General features: G+C 50.3%; 1 protein-coding gene across 17 annotated transcripts in view; it reads left to right on the top strand.

The window, feature by feature from the left end:
* MACROH2A1 (macroH2A.1 histone) overlaps window positions 1–23,172 on the top strand; it is a 63,644-nt gene that overhangs the window by 5,137 nt on the left and 35,335 nt on the right. For all 17 annotated transcript variants that reach the window (XR_016236131.1, XR_016236134.1, XR_016236130.1 and 14 more), the window contains exon 2: window positions 5,018–5,222. Coding sequence is in view for 11 of the 17 variants with exons in the window: in XM_070076118.2 (XP_069932219.1) it covers window positions 5,051–5,222 (172 nt within the window). In the remaining 6 variants the exon portion in view is untranslated. The remainder of the gene's footprint in view (window positions 1–5,017; window positions 5,223–23,172) is intronic.

Raw genomic sequence — 23,172 nt, 5'->3', positions numbered from 1 at the left:
GCTGAGGGAAGTTAGAAGGTGTGTTTAGCTGAGCCTTGAAGTCCACCATGATCTATGCACTGAGGGAACTGTGAGCAGTCCAACTCGCTGAGCTCTGGTTTGATGGGTTTGAGGGAAGTGGGGCCTGGGCATGGGGCTGCCCCAAGCTGGACTGTCACTGGAATGCAGGGGAGGGAGCTGCATGATGCGTCTGTCACCAGAGAACGTGCCAGGACCCTGAGGCAGGGTTACTCCAGAGAGGATGGGAGAGAGTGTCCCAGACTGAGCAGGCTGCCTGGCTGAAGGGAGGAGGTGGGAATGGGGGTGGCTTGCCACACAGTGAGGAGGAGGAAGGAGGAAAAGGGGTGAGTGTGAGGATTCCTGGGGCTGCTTCCTTCTGCTTCCCTGCTGCTGCTGCTCATAGTGCAGGGCTTGTTATCACGGTCCGTCATGGCCAGTGTCTGACCAGCCTCGTGTGATGAGGGGAGGTGGCGTGCTGCCAGTCATGCCTTGGTTGTGCAGGGGCCTGTGGTCAGAGGCTCGTGCTCATCCCTGCAGTAGTCTGTCTCTGGGTAAGCTGTGAGTTTCTGCAGATGAGGTAGGTGCTGTTTGTGGCTGGGTTGTGGGTGGGGGTGCCACCCAGAGATCCCTTCAGCACTGCCCTGGAAACATCATTTCCTAGGCTGACGACAGCAGAACGGTAGCCCAGCTTCTGTACTGTGATGAATAAATGCAGGGCTGCCCCAAGTCCTATCAGTGTCTTCACAGCGCGGGGTCGGGGGAGCAGTGGCAGTGGGAGGGGGGCTCATGGCTTCCCGTGGGATGTGGAGGTCTTTTTCAGTTTGACCAGGTATTGTAGCTGTTCTCCAAAGAGCAACTTATGTGCCCTGAAGAGAAGCAGAGTGCATGGGCAGCCACTTTGTCTAGGATGTAGATCAGGTCGGACATGGGTGGGACAGGGCTCTGTGGGCTGCAGGTGGTCACTCACACCCTGGTATCAGGGCCAGCTTTCAGATTGGTTTGTGATCTGACAGAGGCAGGGTGTTTCCTCTTTCCTTCTGAGTAAATAACTACAGGCCGTTTCCAACCTTTTGTGCAGCTAAGTGTGCCCATGTGACCAAGTTCTAGTTGATCAGTCATGGTCAGAAGTGGTATGCTCCACTCTCAGCCTGTCCCTGAAAACCTCACGCCTTGCCCTCTGTGGTCTCTCCCTCCTGTGTCAACCATGGGAGTCAGGCCCTGAGGATGTCCCAAGTCACAGGGGGGAGGAGTCCGGTTCCATCTCTCAGTATGTGGAGCAGAAGCACCAGCCAGCCATGGATTGTGGGTTTTTGTGAGTGAGAAGTAAGTTGTGGCGGCTCACCTGTTAAGCAGTTAGCAATGCCTTCACCTATACGAACGTCCAAGATAGGTCCTGCAAGAGTGTAACTTTTTTTTAAACCTTAGATGCATTGGTTTTGTTAAGTACTGAGCACTGACTTGAAAAGTGTCAGAACCCTTGCATGCACTTTGATTCGGTTCTCCCAGCAACCCTTGCGGTCCTTTGTACCTTACCTCCACTTGCCAGGTGAGAAGTTAGGCTAAGAGGAGTTAACCTGACTTGCACACAGGTTGCTAGATGGCAGGGCCGTGTTTAGAAACAGAGAAGTCTGGCTTTGGGCTTCTGGCTGTCAGTCGTTGCTGCTCAGCAGCATGTGTCTCAGCTCTCTCCCTACATGGGTGCTTGGCCGGGGCGGCCGGTACCTCTCGAGACCTCTGAAGAATGGGATGGGCCTGGCATACTCGTGGGTTTGACTGGAGACTGCACAGCTGCGAGGTGCTTTTCCAAAAGGTGTTTTAAAAACTGCCACACGTTGCTGCATGTTGTAAGGCTCTATGGCTTAGTCAGAATTTTTGCATCTCCGTGGCTGCAGCTTGAGGAACTATAGTTAGAAGTGCAGAAAGCACACGGGGAGGAGTGAAATGCAGTCTTCAAGCCAGCCCCTTGGCAGAGTAGGGACTTAGAGCGGCTGTATTTGAGAACAGCTTGACTCAATGAGAAGCAAAGCTGTTCTGCCATCAGGGTGGCACTGGGACATGCGTGATGACCCATGAGACCTTTCTTTGGGACCAGGCACCAGGGATGGCTTAGCCACTGTGGCATCAAAGCAAGTCGGGGAGGTAGGCACACAGCCACGTGCCAGGATATGGGCTAGGGGGACATAGTGCAGTGAGCAATTCCAGGCTGTGGTCGGGTGCAGGAAGGTTCCAGGCTCCCTGGCAGAGGAGGCATGTGAGCGTGTGCTTAGCAGGTTGCCATGAGGACAGAGGGCATTCTGGGCAGGAGAGAGGAATAGTCTGTCTGAAGGCATGATCCAGCACAGTGAGCACAGGGCCTTGGATGGATTGGAGAGCCCCTAAGTGGCCACCTCAGGAGCTCTGGGTGATGGGTGACCATCAGAGTTGACAGAGGTGCCTCTGGTATCTGCGAGAAAGGCTGGTGCTGGGAGAACAGCTGAGAAGTAAGGAGGCCAAGCCCAGGCAGGGGATAGGGGGCAAAGAAGGGAAGGGGTTGAGAGGATCTGGAGGTGTGTTCAGAGCCTGCCTGCCTGGTGTTGTGGAGCTGGGGTGGGACTGAGAAATGGGAGCCAGGCTGACTCGTGCTAGAGTAGTGTGGTGGATGATGTTGCTACTGAGGGGACTGAGAGACCGAGAGGAGTTCAAGCTGCCCTCACCATCTGGGAGTCACCAGCATGGTTCCCTAAAGACTCCTAGCTAGAATCAGTGGCAGGATAGACAAGGAGAGGCACTCTTAAGAAGCAAGGATGCCTACGACCTGCCTGGTCCTGTGTGCTAACGGCCCCTCTCTGCATGGGATCACTGCCTGATGCCCACAGAGGCAGCCCCAGACAACACCTAGAAGGTTGCTGGAGACAACACCAAAGACTGCCCCAGTCAGGAAGGGGCTGAGCTGCTGTTTATCATCACTGGCCACTGGCTTCCCCCACTGAAAGGGCAGAGACTTTGAGATTTAAGAGCTCTTACTCTTAAGGCATTGAGTTGTTGGTCTGTGAAACACATCGGTAGGAAAGTAAAAGACTGCTAGGAGGCCAGGCACAGCTTTCCCCAAAAACGCAGGCACACACACCATTTCCTGCTCTCAGAGAGCTTGGGCACGTGTATGCAGGGGACTGCTTTAAAGGGGAGCTTGTTAGAGCAAGAAACACAGCCAAATATTGTTTCAGGAAATGCAGACCCCTCTATGACTCTGTCTGGCATTCACTGAGCAGCTGTGACGTGTGCCCCTTGACAGGGTGCGGTGCAGGCTTCTCATTCCCAAGGCCTGTGGCTCCTGGAGCCAGGGCTTGAGCCATAGCTGCCCAGGCTTTCTCTGCCTGCTGCCCTTGCAACCATGTGTCAGGCAGATGACTTGAAGTGCTTTTAGGGTCATAGAGATGTTAGGTGTGGACCATGGCATTTCCCAGCAACGCCCCCGGATAAGGTTGAGCATAGGAAAAACAAGGACTCCTCGCCCTGGGTCATCCGTGGTCACAGGCGTGGACTGTGAGAGCTGGATGCCCACAGGCCACAGAGCCAGCCCTTCGTTCTCAGGGCAGGGAGGCCTGCCTGTTGGGCTCAGTAAGCGTGGATGCTCCGCAGGGCTGCAGTACGGGCTGGGAACCCTCGTACCTTGCACTGGTTCTTTTAAGAGCACTCGTCATGATGGCCATTTAAAGATGGTGGTGTCACTTAATGTCTCTCTCTCTCTCTCTCTCCAGCAATTCCAAGAGAGCAGAGACCACATCTGCCCAGCATGGATCCTGAAGTGAATGCATGCATGCATTGAGTGCTTTGAGCACACATTTGCTGTGCTAGGGTAGTGTCCAGGCAGCCCTTCACCTGCTTGCAGTCTGACGGCAGAAATGGGACTTGCATGAACTTCGTTGCTGTGGGGTGAAGCCCATGGAGCCCAGAGGACTGAGCAGCTGAACTTGAGCCCTCTGGCCTCAGGGAAGGCTTGGCACAGGGCAGAGAGCAAATGTGAGAGAGCAAGGGGGCCCTGGGAAAAGGGAACAGCTGCTGCAGAAGAGGGTGGAGGAGCAGGAGGACATTGTGGCGAACCCCTGGGCTCTAAGTTTAGACCTCAAGTGGCCTGGGGCAAAGCCAGACAGGTATGCTAGGCCTGGAGTGTTAGGGCAGTGCATGGCAGGCCAAAGGTTCTGTTTTGTCTGAGGACTGTTAGCAGCCCTGGGAAGCTGCTGGGCCAGAGCATTGTCGTGTATGTGTGCAAAACACCATCCTGTCTGCATGTTGGAGGGTGAATTAGAGGGCTGACCTTTCAGGAGGTGTGTGTCCATGTGGGTAGGATGATGATGACCTGGATCTCATCTCAGTGGGGTGGAGAGGAGAACATCCAGAGGTCAGGGTGGCTGTTTGGAGGGAGTTGTGGGGAGTGTGGGGGAAGGAAAAGCACCCCCCTCTTCTCCTAAGTTAAGCCCATCCTGTGAACTGGAAGCACTTAGAGAGTTCTTTCCTGCTCCTGGCTACACACAGCCCTGTCTACACTAAGCTCTACTTGCCTCTCACAGATGAGGGCTCATAAGGCAAGGATGCTGCTTGTCTCGGAGAACCTAGGTACCAGGCTTTCCATCTTCATTCTAGGGGCAGGTGACATAGTTTCCTTTTATTTTATGAAGGCTTCAGCACATTTATTAGCCCTAGTCTCAAGTGTATGAAAATGCAATTATTAAACAGAAAATCCCATTTTCTTTTATATCAGGTGGCATAAAGGCAAGACACTTATGAGCAGCCATTGTCAGTGTAACATTTAAGTGGAAGTGGCTGATAAAATTGATGTCATGGTATAAAATGCGCAAAGCTGAGCCTTCTCTGCTGGGGCCCAGTTGCTCCAGCGGAGTGTGTATCCTGGGCTCGGAGTGCTCTGCGGCTGGCAGTGGCGTTTGCTGGCCAGACTTGGGCCTTGCTGGGGGCCGAGAGGACTAGAAATGGCACGTGCTGTCACCAGTGATCCTGATGGGTATGCCTCTTGCCTTCCCAGTGTGCTTGCTGATCCGCCTCCAGGGCCACCGCCATGTCGAGCCGCGGTGGGAAGAAGAAATCCACCAAGACCTCCCGGTCTGCCAAGGCAGGAGTCATCTTCCCCGTGGGGCGGATGCTGCGGTACATCAAGAAGGGCCACCCCAAGTACAGGATTGGAGTGGGGGCACCCGTGTACATGGCTGCTGTCCTGGAGTATCTGACAGGTGAGTATGCCCAGGTCGGCCAGTGGGTCAGCAGGCAGGTGGGCTCCGCTGCAGCAGTTCTGAGGGCGTTCCGGGGACTGATAGGACCTCTTGGTTTCTTTTCTTTTGAAACACTTGAGGCTTCGAAAAGTTACAGGAATGGTTTTCTCCTCAGCTCACAGGTTATGATATTTTGCCCCATTTGGCTTGTCTCCCCTCACCTCAGTGTGAGTTTTTACACATAGATGCCTCTCTATTTTTGGCTGTTCCATAGTGCATTCTGAAATTTCCTGAGCTGTCCCAGTAGCATTCTTCAGATTCCCTTTTCTGATCCAGGATCCGTTTCAGGATTATACATTGTATTTAGCTGTTGGATTTCTTTAGTCTTATGTAATCTTTAGCTATATTCTCCAGCTTTTTTTTTTTTTTTTATCTTTCAGGGCATTGCCATTTTTTTTTAGCTTGTATTTAATAAATACAGATTTCATAGGTACAGCTTTAGGAATAAAGCAGTTCTCCCCCCCAACCCCCCCATCCCATTCTTCATTAAGATTCATTTTTAATTATCTTTATATACAGAAGACCAACTCTACACTAAGTAAATATTTCAACTGTTTGCACCCACATAGACACACAAAATATAAAATATTGTTTGAAGACTAGTTTTATCATTAATTCTCATAGTACAACTCATTAAGGACAGAGGTCCTACATGGGGAGTAATTGCACAGTGACTCCTGTTGTTGATTTAACAATTGACACTCTTATTTATGATGTCAGTGATCACCCAAGGCTCTTGTCATGAACTGCCAAGGCAATGGAAGCCTTTCAAGTCCACAGACTCCATCTGTATTTAGGTAGGGCCATAACAAAGTGGAAGTTCTCTCCTCCCTTCAGAGGCCCCTTCTTTCCACTGGGATCTCACTCACAGAGCTCCTTCTTGTAGGTCATTTTTTGCCACAGTGTCTTGGCGTTCTGTGCCTGAAATGCTCTCTTGGGCTTTTCAGGCAGATCCTAATGTCTTAAGGGCTGATTCTGAGGTCAGAGTGCTGTTTAGGGTGTCTGTCATTCTATGAGTCTGCTGTGTGGCCTGCTTCCCATGTTGGATCATTTTTTTCCTTTTTAATTGTATCTATTGTTATTACCAGACACTTGGTCTTACTTATGTGATCCCTTTGACATTTATTTCTATCTATATGATCAGTTGCACACTTAAAACAATCACTTTAACATGTAAGATGGAATTAGTACCACCCAACTTAATGGGATTTTGGAGTCCCATGGCAAGTTTTTAGCTTTACTCTTAGGGGTAGGTCTGATGGAGCGTGTGCCCAACTGTTCATCTCCTCTCTCTCTTATTCCCACTCTTATTTTTTACTGGGATCTATTTTCAGTTGGATTTATACACCTATGAATAATTCTTTGTTAAATGAAGAGTTTAACAAATGGTATTAAGTAGAAAAAGAAAATAATAAAAAAATAAAATAATAAACTGTTCCTCGACACTTAAGACAAGGGCTGATCAAGTCATTGCTTCTCGTTGTGTCAATTTCGCTTCTACAGATTTCCTTTTTAGGTGCTCTGATAGTTGTCACAGATCAGAGAGAACATAGGATATTCGTCCCTTTGGGACTGGGCATTGCCATTTTTGAAGAGTGTGGGCCAGGTATTCTTCAGAAGTCCTTCACCTGGGTTGGTCATTGGATCAGACCCTGGCTAAACATTTTGGCAGGAGAAGCATCAGAGATGTTGGGTCATCCTAGAAGGCTCCTCATGTGGGTTTGTCCTGTCTTTGGTGTGATGAGGTTGCTGGTTCAGCTGGAGTGGTGTCTGCTGGGTTTCTGTGCATCCTGCATCCCAGTTCTTGGGCCCAGTAGTAGCTGTAGTGTTCTTTGTCATCTTACCAGAACCTCTTATGCCATCATGATGATAACATAGTGATTTTTTCCTATTTTTGTATTTCTTAGTTGATATTCTTACATAAGTAGGAGTGCTTCCATTACCCCCCCCCCTTTCTGATACTATCAATGTTGGCTCGTGATTTTTTTTTATTTGGTGGGTTGTATTCTGTTCTTGTCAATGCTCATTTTAATGCTCATATTACCTCACATTTGACCTTCAAGCTGAGTCTTGAGTCTTTTTTTCCATGTTTCCATCAGTTTCTGATCATTTCCTTGCTTGACATGATGAAATGTTTCAGTCCTGGGCTTTCCTTTCCCCAGTCTTGGAATCAGCCTTCTTTCCAAGAGGTCCTTGATCCTTCTCATAGGTAGAAATTTAGCTCTGGCTCCATAGAAACTGTGGGAAGGAGATAACCGGCCTCAGAGCACAGAGGACTACCCAGGGTTGCATGTAAGCTGTTAGGTGTTGAGGAAGGACCAAGCCCCTAGGCGCCTGCTGTAAGGCTCACCACTGACCACTTGGTATGTGATCAGTTAGGTGGGTGGGTGCTAGGAGGGAGCACCCTTGCCTCCTTCAGCCAGCAGAAGAGAGACTCAATCAGATAGGGTGACCCTTCCAAGGTGATGCAGCCAGGCAGCCAAAGAACTGGATCATTTCCTGGTTCCTAGGCCTCTCAATAAGGCAAGGCCAAGGTTCCCCCATAACAAACATAGATTTTCTTTCCTGATCGAAGATCCTTACAGGCATGAGGGAGATGAAGTTTTTGTGTTCTGTTGAGATCCTCTAGGCCTGAGGAGTATCTGTTGTTTGCACACTTTGGAGAAGTTTCGGCTTCCTGCCTGGCACACATTGTCTTGGGTGGCACGGCTGGTAGTAGGAGCTCGTCTTGTTGCTTCTCACCATATGCAGGCGCCTCACCGAGGAAAGTTATGTGTAGCGTTGGCAGGCAGCCAGGGACCCGGGGAGGGGTCACCGATGGGAAGCAGAAGACATTCTGGTTCTTGCCCACTAGTTTTATGCTGTGTGGCCTAGGGGGGCCTCTGTTCCCCATTTCCTTCCAGCTAAAGGGAGACAACTGTCCCACTTGGTCAGCTCTGGGCTTCTGTGAGCGTCAAAGGGGATGTGTTTGAGCATAGTGAGGAGACTGACGTGCTGTGCAAACCTGGGCAGCCATGTTTCCTGGCTCCTGCGTGCCCTGAGGCACCTGTCACTAGGTTAAATGCAACCTCAGTTTCATTTCTTCTTTCTGGCTCCCTCGTATTTCTGGGGTGTGAGGGAGTAATCACAGCACCATCATGTCTCAGACAACAACTGCCTGTGCCATGTAGAAAATCTGTTCATTTTTCTTGGCTGTGCCCGGCTTGTTCTCAGACTGAACCCAGTGCTCAAGGCCAGAGGGTCTGTTCTGACGGGAGCTGCAGACTGTGACTCCTGCAGCCATGCTCCTCATCCTTATCCCAGCTGCCGTGCATGTGTGTAGTAGCCGGGGCAGCCGGTCACTGCAGCCGAGAAGTAGCTCAGTGCAGATTCTCACTGTGGCATCGAGCATATCAACTCCTGTGTATTACAGAAGAGGTATATTAGCATACATATTTTAAATGTTATGAAGTCCTTTCCTCAGGGCTGGAGTTGGCTGAATCTCAGCCATTTCTTCTGTGTGTGTGCAGCTGAGTTGTTGAGTTGATAGTTGCTTGATGCCTGCCCCTAACATGGAGCCTGACACCAGAGACCACACAGAATGTCCTGTGCTCAGTCACTGTGATGGTCACTTGTGTCCTGTTTCCTGGTGGGGGAGGAGCTGAGCTCTGGGGCCATGTCCAGTGAGAACTTTGCTGTGCCCTGCCCCTCAAACTGGTGCTGCACGGCCACATGAGTGCTCTTGGGAGGTGTCAGGCTGAGACGTGAGTGGGTGCTGTGGACAACTGCCCATTCCGAACTTTGGTTTTGGCCCTGAGTGAGAAGGAGAGGTGAGCAAGCCCTCTCTCCGCTCTGCCTGTGCGTTTGTTTCACTGAAGACCGTCTGATGGATCCCACTGAGCGCCTTCTGCCTGCCAGGCGCTGTGCTAGACTCTGCAGTGAGTGTAGGAGCGGCCAGGGCAGAAAGAACTCTGCTGTGCTCTGTGGAGCAGTCTAGTCTGAGGCAGCCCGCATGCTTACAGGATGTAGCGTGCTTTGAGAGGTGTAAGCTGGTGAAAAGAGGGTGCTGGTGACCCGGGAAGACTCCTCTATGGGGGAGGCCTGGGGAGCCAGCTCCTCCCTGAGACCTGGGGAGCCAGACGGTGCCAGGCAGCTCTGTGAGAGCTGGGGGAGAGGCTGTGCCATCTGTCCACCTGCCCTTGCTGTGCCTGCCGAGTGCCAGTCCCTTCCCAGAGTGTAGGTGGACTACAGAAACAGGGACAGTCTGGCGAACCAGCAGCCTGGGGTTCAGTCAGGATGTGGCGCAAGCATCACACTCTGACACGATGCAGACCACTGAGGCAAGTTCCCCCACTCAGCAGCTCCTCACTGAGGCCCATGCCGTGCCCTGCCCAGACAGGTGCCAGACCCCTCCCCAGGGAGCTTCTGTCCAGAGACAGCTGCAGGCGAGAAAAAGGCCGTGATGATGCAGGTCTGCCTTTGTTGCAAGCGGGGAGTCCCCTGTAAGTGGAAGTCAGGAAGCTCTTCCTGGGGCTCTCTGTTCCCCAGCTGCCAGAGCTGCCCTGCTTGTCCCTGTGCAGGGACTGGTCCAGGCTCTCTCAGGTGGCATAAACAGTTATGGACTTGGTGATGGAATTTTGCCTTGTGGATGCTCATTTTAAATAGGTGGGCCAGGCCTTTGGACTTCAGAAGGGCCCAGAGGAGAGACAAGGCGAGTTCTGGATGCTTGGGTGGCTAACACCTCCACTGAACTGCAGGGTCCACCAAGGGCCAAGCGCTTCTAAAGCGGGGAGCTGATGTCTCCTTGGTGGCCAGCCCTGGGGCCTCCTTGGGGTTTGACCGTGTTCAGGAGCTGACTAGTTAAGGGTGGGGCCCTAGTGTCAGAGCTGTGTTGTGTACTTGTGACCTTGGGCAGGTCACTCACATGTCTGTGCTGTGGTTTTATCATCTATAAAGTGTGGATCATAGTAGCTTTCTCATAGGGTTTTTATGAGGATGAAGTGAAAGCATGCCTGTGAAGTACTTATTGATGATTGTACATTGTGCATGCCCAAATGTTAACAATTAACGTGAGGGTTAAAGTACAGGAGAGGAGGGGAGTCCTCAGGAATCCTGTTCTGGCTGCTATGGGCCTGGGCTGTCTACTTTCCGTAGTGATGATGACAGGAGCTGTCCTGCCCACTGCTGCATGCTGCTCTTTGAGCGGCTCCAAACCCAGTTGGCCTCCCCTGGCACCCGAGAACCTCTTGGCAGCTTCGGGGTTACTCCCTCTGGGTTGTTTAAAGAGACCCCTGGTGACCCCTTCCGAAAGCCGTCATCACCCTGGCACTCCCACATGCCCTTTTGCTAGACTCCTGTCTGGTGTCCAAGTCCCTTCCTGTCCTGAGCTCCTGACACAGGATCATCCAGGTTAGCCTGGAGCTGAGTGTGCCCAGTCCTAGCACTTTGTGAGGGCAGAGCTGTGGCCAAACCAGTCCAAAAGTCTGAGAACCAGAAGCTGCCCTGCAAGCCAGGGTCTGTCCACATCCAGCCACATGGTCCCCTGTGAAGAGCAGGTTCTTAGGGCTCAGGGGCCACACAGGGTCTCCTAATTAGGGCTTCACAGCTGGAGGGCACGTGGGAGGGTGGATCTGAAACTTGAGGCTGGCCTTGGTATCTTCTCGTGGGTGCAGGGCCCAGTCATCTGCTGAACCTAAATGGAAAAGGCAGGCTCTGGAACAACTGAGGGTCTGGTGGCCAGACAATGCCTTCCCCAGGTCCTGTGCCTGCAGCCCTGGAGCCCAGAGCTTTTCTGCGGAGGGTGGCGCTGTCAGCTTGTTGCCTCAGTGCCCCAGGCTGGGCCTTACTTTGTCCTTCTGCTTCCGCTTAGCTCTGGCTCTTGACCATCAGCCTGGGGGTAGAGCAGGCCTGTGCTGGGGTTACTGTGAGGATTGGTACTACGTCCAGACCATCTGGCCACCATTCATAGTCAACACTGGCAGATAAAAATGAGTGTCCTCAAGGGGAAGTGGAGGCAGTCAGGGATAGCCTCTGTCCAGCCGCTGTCTCTGCCCTCATAACACTGTGGAGCTTTTTTTTTCTTAATGCTTTTTTAAGGGAAGATGATTCTAGTTCATTTCAGCAAGCGTCCTTGGACCCTCTCTCCTGAGTGCTGGTAGTGCTTGGGTGTCACGTGACCTAGGAAACATGTGACATGGCTTTTGCCCCCTCCCCCCAGTTTTTGTTGCTGTTGGGGATACTGTTGAGGCTCACATGTAGGATGCATGAGAACTGTGTGGAAGAGCATGGAGCACATGTCCTGGGGTTCAAGCATCTTAAATTAGGGGCCCAGGCCCCTCTGTGTCAGCGTCACTCAAGCTGCACTGGGCACCACCTACGTGGGTGATGACTGTTGCACAGTGGTGAAATCAGGGTGACTGCACTCCCACGCCCTCTGTGGGGATCGATGCCTGAGTAACTTGCATGAATTCCTCAGAAAGGAACTTGTTTTACATAAATGGCAAACAGCTGAGTCAGCTTTCTTTGCTGTTGGACTTACCAGAGCCTTCAACACCCTGGTGCCATTGAGAATCCCAGAGGGAAGGAGATGTGCTCTATAGTGGCTCCCAAGCTTTTGTCACAGAAACCTTTGAAGGGACACCTGCATCAGTCCTTTGAATGAGGTGGTGCAGGAGACATTGCTGTGTGTGAAACCCACGAGAAGCAGTGCTATGAGATGGGGTTAAGTGAATAAACTTCAGAAACTGTTCCTAGCCTGATCACACTCCTTATCGCATCAGCTTACCTCCCAGTGACATTGAGGATGATGGAAAACACTGGCTTCCAGCCCCCAAGACGGGTGGTCTTGTAATATGCATGGACACTTTTTCCCTCCCACCCCAAGGTGACCACTGATTTGGATGATGAGACTGTGGCTGGATTATTTTTTCCTGTCTTCGTTAGATCTAATCTACAAAGTGTTGAAGATACTTGGAACTCGGATTTGCGTATTCTTAATCTCCGACTCCTCCTCTTCTATTTTCCCAAGCCCTGCCTCTCCACATCCCCTCTGCTGTCCAGAACTTCTACATTCCTCTCACAGACACCAGCATCCTCAGACAGCAGATAACTCCAGTTTGAAGCTGCCAGCAGGTACTTGGGTACTTGTGAAGTTGACAGGGCCAGCTTCTGACCTGAGAAGGAAGCAGGGTCCCTTAACAGACTGGATGGGACCCAGCCTTGGGACCTGACTGCATCCTGTAATGAAACCCATGGACAAAGGGGTAATTGTGAAAAATATGCGTTGCCATCTGGTTTTGGCTCACAAAATAATCATCCCATGTTTCAGCTCGTGTGACTGGTGGCCTCTTACTTGGTCAGATGCTGTACACCCCTGTGGTGTTAGCCGCCGGGCCACGGTCCATCCTCACCCCCATGCCTGGAAGTGAGAGAACCCTTTCCTGAGCTGTGGCATAGTCACTTCAGCCAGCATCAGTCCACCTGGCACTTCTGATGTGGGAAGGAAAGAATCTAGCAAGCCTGGTAGGCAGAGCCTGCAGTGGCTCTGTCTCATGCCCTGAGCATTAGTCTCAAGGCTCTTGACCACTTTGTTGTTGTTGTTGTTTTTTGACAGGCAGAGTGGACAGTGAGAGAGAGAGAGACAGAGACAGAGAGAAAGGTCTTCCTTTGCCGTTGGTTCACCCTCCAATGGCCGCCGTGGCCAGCACGCTATGGCCGGCGTACCGCGCTGATCCGATGGCAGGAGACCAGGTACTTCTCCTGGTCTCCCATGGGGTTCAAGGCCCAAGCACTTGGGCCATCCTCCACTGCACTCCCAGGCCACAGCAGAGAGCTGGCCTGGAAGAGGGGCAACCGGGGCAGAATCCGGCACCCTGACCGGGACTAGAACCCGGTGTGCCGGCACCGCAAGGCGGAGGATTAGCCTATTGAACTGCGGCGCCGGCCTTGACTACTTTCTTACCTGGGATACCCAGTGTGTGCTGGACTCACATAGCTAAGAACAGAGCAGCAGGAGGAGGACAGTCCGGCTCAGCTCTTCGCTCCAAGGCCCTCTGAATTCCTGCATCCCTTGCTCATTTGTTTTCTGTTTTTGATTTTTATTCATTTTATTTGAAAGGCAGAGAGGAATCCTCCATCTGCTGGTTCACTCCCCAGGTTACCAAAGCAGGCAAGGCTCGGCCAGGCCTAAGGCAGGAGCCTGGAGCTCCATGCAGGTTTCCTGCTTAGGTGGCAGGGACCCAAGTACCTGAGCCATCAGTCCACTGCCTGCAAGGATGCTCTTTAATAGGAAACTGAGTCAAAGCTCAGTAACTGGGACTGGAGCCAGGCCTCCATTATGAAGTGTGGGTGTCCCAGGCAACAGCTGCACCACGGTGCCGACCTCCCACCTCAGCCCTTGCTTGCATGGCTGTCCTTGCTGTAGACACTACTCAGACTAGGCCCCAGACCCTCTTCCTAGCACTTTCTTGGGCAGTTGTCCTACGCTGGGGATCATGCTGTATTCTTACCAGAAAGCTTTGTTTTCTTTACATTAAAAAACAAAAATCTGCAGGGGAGGGAAAACTAAGCATTTTAATGAGCCAGAGGTTTGTAAACAGGAAAAAGTTGGAAACACGGAGTTTGCATCTGCAGTGCGCTGGGTACCCAGCGTGTGCAGACTGTATTTCAGTGCAGTTTCCCTTCTAACACAGGTTTCAAAGTTTAAGGAGCTAAATTCCATTCGTAATCCTGCTACTCATTCAGCTGGCACTGAATGCCTTTGGTGTGTGCATCTGTGACAGAGTCTAGTCTTACTGTTTTATTAACATGTGCTATAGATCTCTCTTGATGCCGATCGGAAAATCATTGCTACATAGTAGGCTTACAAGCAAGTGGTGCGGTAATCAAGGACATGCTGCCGTTGTGCTGCGTTGTTGATCTTCAGTCTCCTAAGGGAGCTGACAGGTCATGGTGCATTGAGGGGCACTTCAGAAAGAATGACTGCCTTTGGGATTTCCCTGATGATGCGGTGTCCTGTGGCCAGGTGGGTCAGGCTCAGGCCTTGAGACTGGAGCCGGGAAGCCCCTGAGGGTTGGACTTCCCCCTGCACTCCCTCAACCAGGGTGTGGAGTTGCAGCGTGGTGTGAGGACGTGCTTCCTCCAGGGCACAGGACTCAGCTGCTGATCGCACAAGCTGAGCTTTTATCTAGCCCTTCACCCACCCTGCTTCCTTCTAAGGAGCCCATGAAGTTGTCTTAGGGAGTGTCGTCATGACCTGGGCTCGCCGTGGGAAATGCCAGCTCTGTTTCCCTTGCTCTCTGCCTGAGGCTGAGGCTTTTACTGCATTGCTTGAATCTGATTGAAGGGCCTCGCTCCTTCTGTTGGCAGATATTTTCTCCAACTCTGTGACTTCTCATTCTCTTAACAGTGTCTTTCACAAAGTAGAAAACTTTAATGAAATCCAGCTTATTAGTTATTTCTCTCATAGATTGTGCCCTTGGTCATTTATCTGGAAACTCATTTCCAAACCCAAGGTCACCTAGGTTTTCTTCTGTTATCTCCTAGGGTTTTTATAGTTTAGTGTTCTACATTTAGATCCACTTTGAGTTAATTTTTGTGAAGAGTATAAGGTCTCTGTGCTTTGTTTTTCATGTGGATGTCCAGTTCCAACACCATGTGTTGAAAACCTCTTTTGGTTTGTTGCCTCAGTGGGCAAAGGAACCTCATGACTGATAGCATGCCTTCAAGGAGCAATATGCAACTCTGATTTCTGCCTCGGGGGCTGCAGATGGGTAGACAAGCTCTATACTAAGGGTTTCGTTCTTGTTTGGGCCTATGGATAAACCCTGCAGAACTTGTTTCTGGAATCAGGCCAGGAAAATGGTGTGACCAAAACAGTGTGCGTTCCTTTGGTCTAGACCTTCCAAAAGATTAAATTTTTTTTTCTGGTCTGACTGAAGCACATTCTATAGAATTTGATTTAGTCAGGGTCTATTAGTGGTAAATGGCTTCAGGTTCTGTTTATAACACATCTGTCTCTTCCATAGAGTTTTCAGCCGTCATTCCTCTGGATGTCTCCATTCTGTTCTCGCCTGTGGAACACAAACTAAGTATATGGTAGTGTTTCACTCTGTCTTCCAGGTGTGTTCATCTCATTCATACTTTGCATTCATATCTTTCTATAAATTAATTTTGGTATGTGTCCCAGAACTCTGCTCTTGTTGGCTCATTCTCTCTTCAGCTGTATCTAATCTTTTAATTGATAACTGAGTTTTTTACTTGAATTATACTTTAATTTCTCAAAGCTCTGTTTAGTTCTTTGTGAATTATCTTGGTCATTCTTTATAATCTTTAATGTTCCCCTCATTTTCAGATCTTTAAGTATTTTTTACATAGTGATTTTATATTCTCTGTCTGAATAATTTTAATGTATGAAGTCTTTTTGAGCACATTTCTGCTAGATTCTGAGTCATGGTTGGGAAAGTCTGCTTCTTTCCAGGTTTATAAAGTGATGCTTTTGCCCAGGGTTATAATGGTTCCGTTTTTCACATTGTAGCTTTGAACTGTTTGAAGGTTATCCTATTCTGTGGGGTGAAATAAGGACCCACTTGATTTTGTTCCATATAGTTCCCACATTATCCCAGCAAAATTAACTCTTCCATCTTTCCCCTGGTGACCTGAGATGCCACCTTTATCACACATGAAATTTCTAGATGTAGCAAGGGCTGTTTCTGTTTCATTGGTGTGTCCTGTTAAATACTTTGTTTCTCATATCTGTGATAAAATTCTCACTATAGCAAAGGGTATACAAGGAGATATGTCTCCCTCCCCTCTCTTTTGCAATTCATTTCCCAGGAAACTGTTACTAATTTCTTATATATATATATATTATTTGTCTTTCTGAAGATACTCTTTTTTAAAAAAAGATTTATTTATTTACCTGAAAGTCAGAGTTACACAGAGAAAAGGAGAGGCAGAGAGAAAGAGAGGTCTTCCATCTGATGGTTCACTCCCCAGAGGCTGCAACAGCCGGAGTTGTGCCGATCCAAAGCCAGGAGCCTGGAGCTTCTTCCAGGTCTCCCACACAGGTGCAGGGGCCCAAGGATTTGGGCCATCTTGTACTGCTTTCTCAGGCCATAGCAGAGAGCTGGATCGGAAGTGGAACAGCCGGGACTCGAACTGGCGCCCATAAGGGATGCTGGTACTGCAGGTGGCTGCTTTACCCGCTACATCACAGCACCGGCCCCTGAAGATACTCTTTTCCCTTTTTATTATCAAATAAGTCTAGAAAATGAAATGCCAAAAAATAAGGAATCAGGAGAGTATTGGGCACAGGTGTTTTGCGTTGGGTGCTTTATTTATGTTTGAGCCAGGATCTTGGTTAGGGGAATCTAAGAATCTTTGCTGTGCCCCTAACCTCCCCTCAACACCCTCAGTCCCTCAGTCAACCTCAAGTCTTCACTTGGGTGTGTGGGTGAGGCCTGGTTGCATCCTGGGCCCACTGTGGGCTTCTTATCTCTGGAACCGAGGCCTTGTAGCTGCCTTTGCCTGCTTAGGTCCTGAGTGTCCATTCTAACATGTGAGAGTAGGCCAGGGCCTTGGAGAACACCCTTGCGTCTCCATCTGTAGTCACTGCCTGCCTACTCTAATGCCTGGGTCACTAGTTTAGTAATTCATCAATTACCAAGTTACCCAGCCCTAACCAGGTGCAAGGTGCTAAGCTGCGTGCTTGGGTGAAAAGAATTGTTGATTTTCTCAGATGTATATTGAGGGTTGGTGATGTGCCAGACTTTCAGAGGCCATGTCAGTGGTCTCAGGGATGGACTGTGTCGTATGCTTAGCTCCCAGCACAAGGTCCATGTTCTGCAGCTGCACAGTAAATTGTTTTTCTTGAAGGAACGAAGGCCAGGTAAAGAAGTGAGTTTCAGGAGGGGGTGCAGTTGGCAATGTCAGATGCTCCCAGGAAGCTGGTGAGGCTGAGAGCTAAACCAGTCCCCTGGAGTTTTCAATGAAGTCTAATTAGGAATAACACAAGGGCGTAGAGAGCCACACCTGTCTGAAGAGAGACACAAACAGGAGAGCGTTCGAAGTGTTAAAAGGGTTGTTCTCCATACTGGGAGAGCCACTGAGGGTGTCTCTGCCTTGAAAAGCTCATGGAGCCAGGAGCTGCCCACTGAAGATTGCAGCATCCCAAGGGGGTTCCAGAGGGTCCATGGGTCCTTCTGTGGATGACAGCCAAGAGTGGCTACTGAAAGAGCTGTTTACCTACTGAGAAAAGGAGGGAGGAGGTAAGAATCCTGAAAGTATACTCTCTCGGTGTCTCCCCTTTAAAGTACCAGCAGCCAGGAGAACATATTTACAGCCCTTATTTTCCTCCCCTGCCTGAGGCCTTCATGTCCAGCTAACAAAGACTTAAATATCATGAAAGGAGAAAGCCGCTTCTCAGAGCTACAACTGTGTTCTAGCAGGAAGACAAACCCAAAGGTTTGTCACAGGCCCTCTTTGTCTCTTCCCACCACACCTTTCGAGTCCTGTGTACCAAGAAGATAGCATAAGCCCTCCTTGAAATTGCCAGGCTGTGAAGTGCAGCCCACCACTCTGACCCTGCCTCCCACATGTTCCTTCCACATCTGTCCTTTTAGGCAAACGTGTCTTCCAGTTAGTGGGCAGAAGTATGGTTCCTTGGGCCCCAGAGCTGCTTTCTCTGGAGGCCCGTAGTGGCCCTAGTGGGTCCTTTCACTCCTCTGTGTCTGTATGGAAGGCTCTTCTCCTGCACAGCTGTGGGAGCTGGGGGTGGGCGGTGCTCAGGGAGTGGCTGATCTGTGGGCCTTCCTTGCCATCCTTAGCCTGATTGATGCTGCTTGTGTTCATTGGCAGCCAAGTTGTCCTTGCTTAACATTTAAGTCTAGCTTCTCTGCTGAAAGTCAGTGTGTACTGTTCATTTGGAAATTTTTGGTGCTTAACTGAAGTAGCACTGTTGCTCTTGTCCTCCTACCCTGCCCTGGGCACCAGCAGTCTGTCTCCCAGATTCAGAGATGGCGTCTGGGGAAGTGCTGGGAATTCCGGGTGAAGGTGGAGCAGTTGAAGTTTGAACACCTGCCACATACTGAGGCAGAGAGAAAGAGAGGTCTTCCATCCGATGGTTCACTCCCCAGAGGCTGCAACAGCCGGAGTTGGCCAGGCACTGGTTAAAGGTTTCACATTTGTTAGGCTTTCTGAACTAGAATATTTTGTTTTTCTTAATATTGGTAGCAAAACTACCCATAACTAATTGAATTGTGAAACCACCTGTGTTTCTGAAGGGGGCAGTTGACGCTCAGAGTTGTCTGTCCAAAGGCACTCAGTATAGCAGCCCAGCCCCAGAAGAGACTTGGACCACAGGCATCCTCCTGGGCCAGACCTGAGCACTGAGGGGAATGGAAGCCCAGGCCGCACTCAGGGCATTTCATACTTGCTTTCTCTTGAGCCAGTGGCCACCCGAGGAGGACTGGTATATATGCCCAGTGCTCCAAGGCTGGCTCCTGCCCTCGAGACACAGCCTGAGGGGACAAGCTCTGAGGCAGGCACAAGTGATTGTCATAGTGCAAGGAGGTATGGACCTGCAAAGACCAGAGATTGCTGCGGCCTGGTGTGGGCAAGGGGGACAGGGATATTACAGGATGAGCTTTAGAGGACGGGCAGTCCTGGACAGGGATGAGAAAGTCAGCACACGTGTGGGAGGTAGGTGTGAGCACAGGACGGGGGTGGCCTTTGGAATGACAGTGCTGAGATGTTGGGCTGTGAGGAAGGGGCTGGTGTTGGGAATGCTGGCTGCAGCAGCAGTAGGGCAGGCGAGGTTATGGCAAGTCACAGAGGTGACAGGAGGGGTCCACGGGGGGGCCACAACGAGCCTCAGCGGAGTACAGTGGTGCTGAGTGAGGCCGGAGGGCAAACAGCTTTTGGGCCAGTGTTCCATCGGTATCCTCTGGCAAAGGGGAGGAGGACTCCTGGGGGATAAGACTTAGGCAGATCTTTATACAAGTGGCCCTTGTGTGGCATGAGGCTGCACATGGGCAGGCAGGACAGGGGCAGGGCTGGGAAAGATGACCCCTCCCCCATAGCCGGTCTTGAGGTCTCCCCTTCTATGACAAACCCAGAGTGCTTGGAAAACAATGATCTGTGAAGCACAGGGTTTCCTATATCAAAAGGCAAGTTAAGGCTGGAGCAGAATGGCTGAGGCATGCTTGTGATGTGAAGCAGCAGAGGCCAGCACGGGCGGCCTGTGGCAGAGCAGCCTCAATTTCTTATCTACCCTGCACTTTAAGTTTACTTTTTACTTTGAAAAGAAAATGCACGGAAGATAAATTAATGAAGCCTAGAAGAGGGTGGATCCCAATGTCTCCTCTGAGCTAGCCCCAGCTCCAAGGCGGTCCCACCCTCGAAGCAGACCTGTGTAGGCCTGCGTGGCAGGCTCTGCCGTGGCGCCTCCCTCACAGCGGCTGCCCTCAAAACACGCTGCGCTGTTCCTTGTTTCCCCCCTTTCAGAATTCATCTGGGACCCGGTACCATGACTGGGCTCTTAACGTGCATTTCCTCTTTATATTGTACTCCTCAAATCCTTTCATTTCAGCAGACATCTCTTGATTGTTCACTCCTTCCTGTGATGAATTAAGAACAAATGGCTGTGGTTTTCCATTTTAAAGCAAACACATACATTAACTGGTTCCTTGTAAATTAAGTCAGAGTCCTTGAAAGCAAGTGATTGGTGGGCCAGGGGGCTCTGCCCAGCTGCCAGCTAGGCCTTGGGTTAGGACTGGTTTCCTGGGACTTCTGGGGCACTTCGTTCAGCCCTCTTCTTCCTGGAACCTTGACTCTGCCTCAGCAGCTAGCTCTGCCTTGCCCCTGCCATGGCACACCCTGCAGGGGTCAGACACAAATCCCAGACCCCGTCTCAAGGCAGGGACTGCCTGTGGGGCCGCCCTGGGTGCTGTGTTCCATCAGTGCAGATCTGGCAGCACCGAGGTTAATCGAGTTCAAGTGCATTTTTCAAACATATGTAAACTGTTAAGTGTAACAGCAAAGAGTAAACCTTTGGGGGAGGAAACTAGGTTTCTTGTTGCTTTTCTCTTCCTCTTGGCTCTTGCACACTTCCATTCATTGAGTTGTGCAGATGGAGGAAACCTGAGGAAAAAATGTATAGTTTTCTTCTCTTAGTAATCAAACGTGCTATGCTTTTTAAAAAGAGTGTAGTCATAACCTCAGTAATACTAGCTTGCACTCATCAAGTGTACCAAGCATGTTACTTCCTAAGTCCTAATTCCACAAGCCTAAGAGATAACTTCAGAGGTCACCCCTGTTTATAGAATGGGGAGCTGAGGCCTAGATGCATGTTGGCCTCCGTCCCAGAGCTCGGTGAAGGCTCTGAGCTTCAGACCTGGACTGTGTGACAGCAGACCCGGCCCTAGCCCTGGAGCTGCTCATGGAAAGAGAGAGGAGGTGGAGACTTTCCTGGCAAGGAAGGTACAAAGGTACTTCATGGAAAATGGAGGTTCAAAATAAGTTCTTTTTTTTTTTTTTAATAAATTACGTGCAAGAGTTGACTAAGAACTTTTTTTTCCGAAAGATTTATTTATTTATTTGAAAGTCAGAGTTACACAGAGAGAGGAGAGGCAGAGAGAGAGAAATTGGTCTTCCATCCGACGGTTCACTCCCCAGTTGGCCGCAACGGCCAGAGCTGTGCCGATGTGAAGCCAGGAGCTTCTTCCGGGTCTCCCACGCGGGTGCAGGGGCCCAAGGACTTGGGCCATCCTCCACTGCTTTCCCAGGCCATAGCAGAGAGCTGGAAGGGAAGAGGAGCAGCCGGCAAACTGGCGCCCATATAGGATGCCGGTGCTTCAGGCCAGGGCATTAATCCGCCACAAAGTAAATTCTTGAAATTTGAAATCCCTACATAGTTTTTTCATAATAATCATTTCCATGAACTTGTTGAATGACCCTCATATGCATAAATCTCAAAGATATTTGCACCAAAATAAACTTATTTTGAAATTCCATTTTCTGGCCTGTGCCATGGCTCACTTGACTAATCCTCCACTTGCGGCACCCCGGGTTCTAGTCCCTGCTGGGGTGCCAGATTCTGTCCCGGTTGCTCCTCTTCCAGTCCAGCTCTCTGCTGTGGCCCCGGGAGGACAGTGGAGGATGGCCCAAGTGCTTGGGCCCTGCACCAGCATGGGAGACCAGGAGGAAGCACCTGGCTCCTGGCTATGGATCGGCATAGTTCCAGCCATAGTGGCCATTTGGAGGGTGAACCAACGGAAGGAAGACCTTTTTGTCTCTCTCTCACTGTCTAACTCTACCTGTTAAAAAACAAACAAACAAACAAAAAACAGAAATTCCATTTTCTGTGACCATTTTGAAGTACTCTCCTGTTCAGGCAATGGGCTGAGTTGGGGGTGGGGGACGTGGTTAGACTAAGATGATATTTGCCAAGAACCATCCCATCACTTCCTTTGTTACTGTGTATAATGTAAAAATCACTTTTCACTTTGAAATATGGAAAACAGCAGCCAATGGAACTAACTTCAGAAATTCCCTAATTAATCTGCATGTCTGTCTCCTTGGGGAACTTTGTGGGAAGGTGGGAGACGGAAGCAGATGCTACCCTTTGGGACCCCTGGCTCTGGGTCCTTCTCACATGTCTATAATGTGGGCCTCACAGTAGTGGATGACTTTGTGCTAAGGAGGAACAAGGATACATTGTTCTTAAAAATGCTCTGTATTCAGCACAGAACATACTTCCTTCAACTACCACTGTCAGTTTTACTGTCTCCGTGCAAAGCCTGCTTCTCTAGTGGCCCTGGGACAGGCAACCTGGGAAGCCTGTCTGTGGCCCAAAGCTCTGAGCTGATGGCTTGACAGCCTGAGACCCTACCTCTCACGTCCTGAAAAGGTGGCTGCAGGGCAGCAGATTCTGGGATGCGGCTGTAAGCACGCAGGGCCACCAAGAGAACTGGGGGAGGCTGTGGTGTGGTGAGAACACAGGAAGCTCTTAGCAGTCACCCCCCACCCCTACCCCATGATTGGGGCTGATTGGGTTAAGGCCTTCCGGAATGGTGTCAAATAGTTCTGAACTCTATGAACTGCTGATGGAAGGATGATGAATAGAAAGAAATACAATAAACAGATTCCTTGTCATGTTGTTGGCTTTATAGCAAATATCTGTTTTCTCCTTGGGATTACGTGAACATTTGCCTGCCTTTGATTTCTGGTTGTTATTTTCAATATTTCTTTTGTTAGATGAGACGCTTCAAACGGCTCTGTGAGAGCCCCCGACTCTCTCCTATTGCAGGTTTGTGTTTAGAGTTTGGCTCAGCCTCAGCACATCACCTGTTAGCTGTTAGGAGTCTAATTCTGCAAACCATGACTTCATCTCCCTAAAGGAAGGTAGACAGAGTGCTGCAATACAACAGAAATGGTTTGGTTCAAGATGACTGGGGAGAGCGGGGTACGGCCCTAAGCCTTTGGTCTCTGGGTGAACTTGGAAAGTAGACCTGTCAAAGGTATTCACGTTCAGACAGCTGTTCTGTAGTGGAACAGGCTGCCAAATCCTGCCATTATTCGAGGCTCTGGGAATCTTGTCAAGTTGCCTTAAAACAATCATGTTCAATGAGGCTGGGGAACATTTGGCCCAGGGGTACCTCTGCAGCGCTTGCTTCTCTGAGAAGATGGGGTCGCTTCTCTGGTCCTGGCCGCGGTAATGATGAGCCAGCTGCTCAATAGTTGCCAGGGACTGGGTCTGCTCAGGAGTGGGAGTGAGAGAGGTTGGGGTGTTGTGCAAATTAGGTCTTAAACAAAACAGTCTTCAAAGAATAGCTAATGAGCTGGCCAGTGCTGCTCACTATTGTGAGCTGTTGTCCTCTTTGCAAGATTGTTAACTGGAAACTTTATGACACTTACTATCCTATGCAGAGTTGAC

Source organism: Oryctolagus cuniculus, chromosome 6, assembly GCF_051225735.1.
Source record: "Oryctolagus cuniculus isolate XC-2025 breed Fujian yellow rabbit chromosome 6, ASM5122573v1, whole genome shotgun sequence".
NCBI lineage: Eukaryota > Metazoa > Chordata > Mammalia > Lagomorpha > Leporidae > Oryctolagus > Oryctolagus cuniculus.
This window is presented reverse-complemented; position numbering and strand designations above follow the sequence as displayed.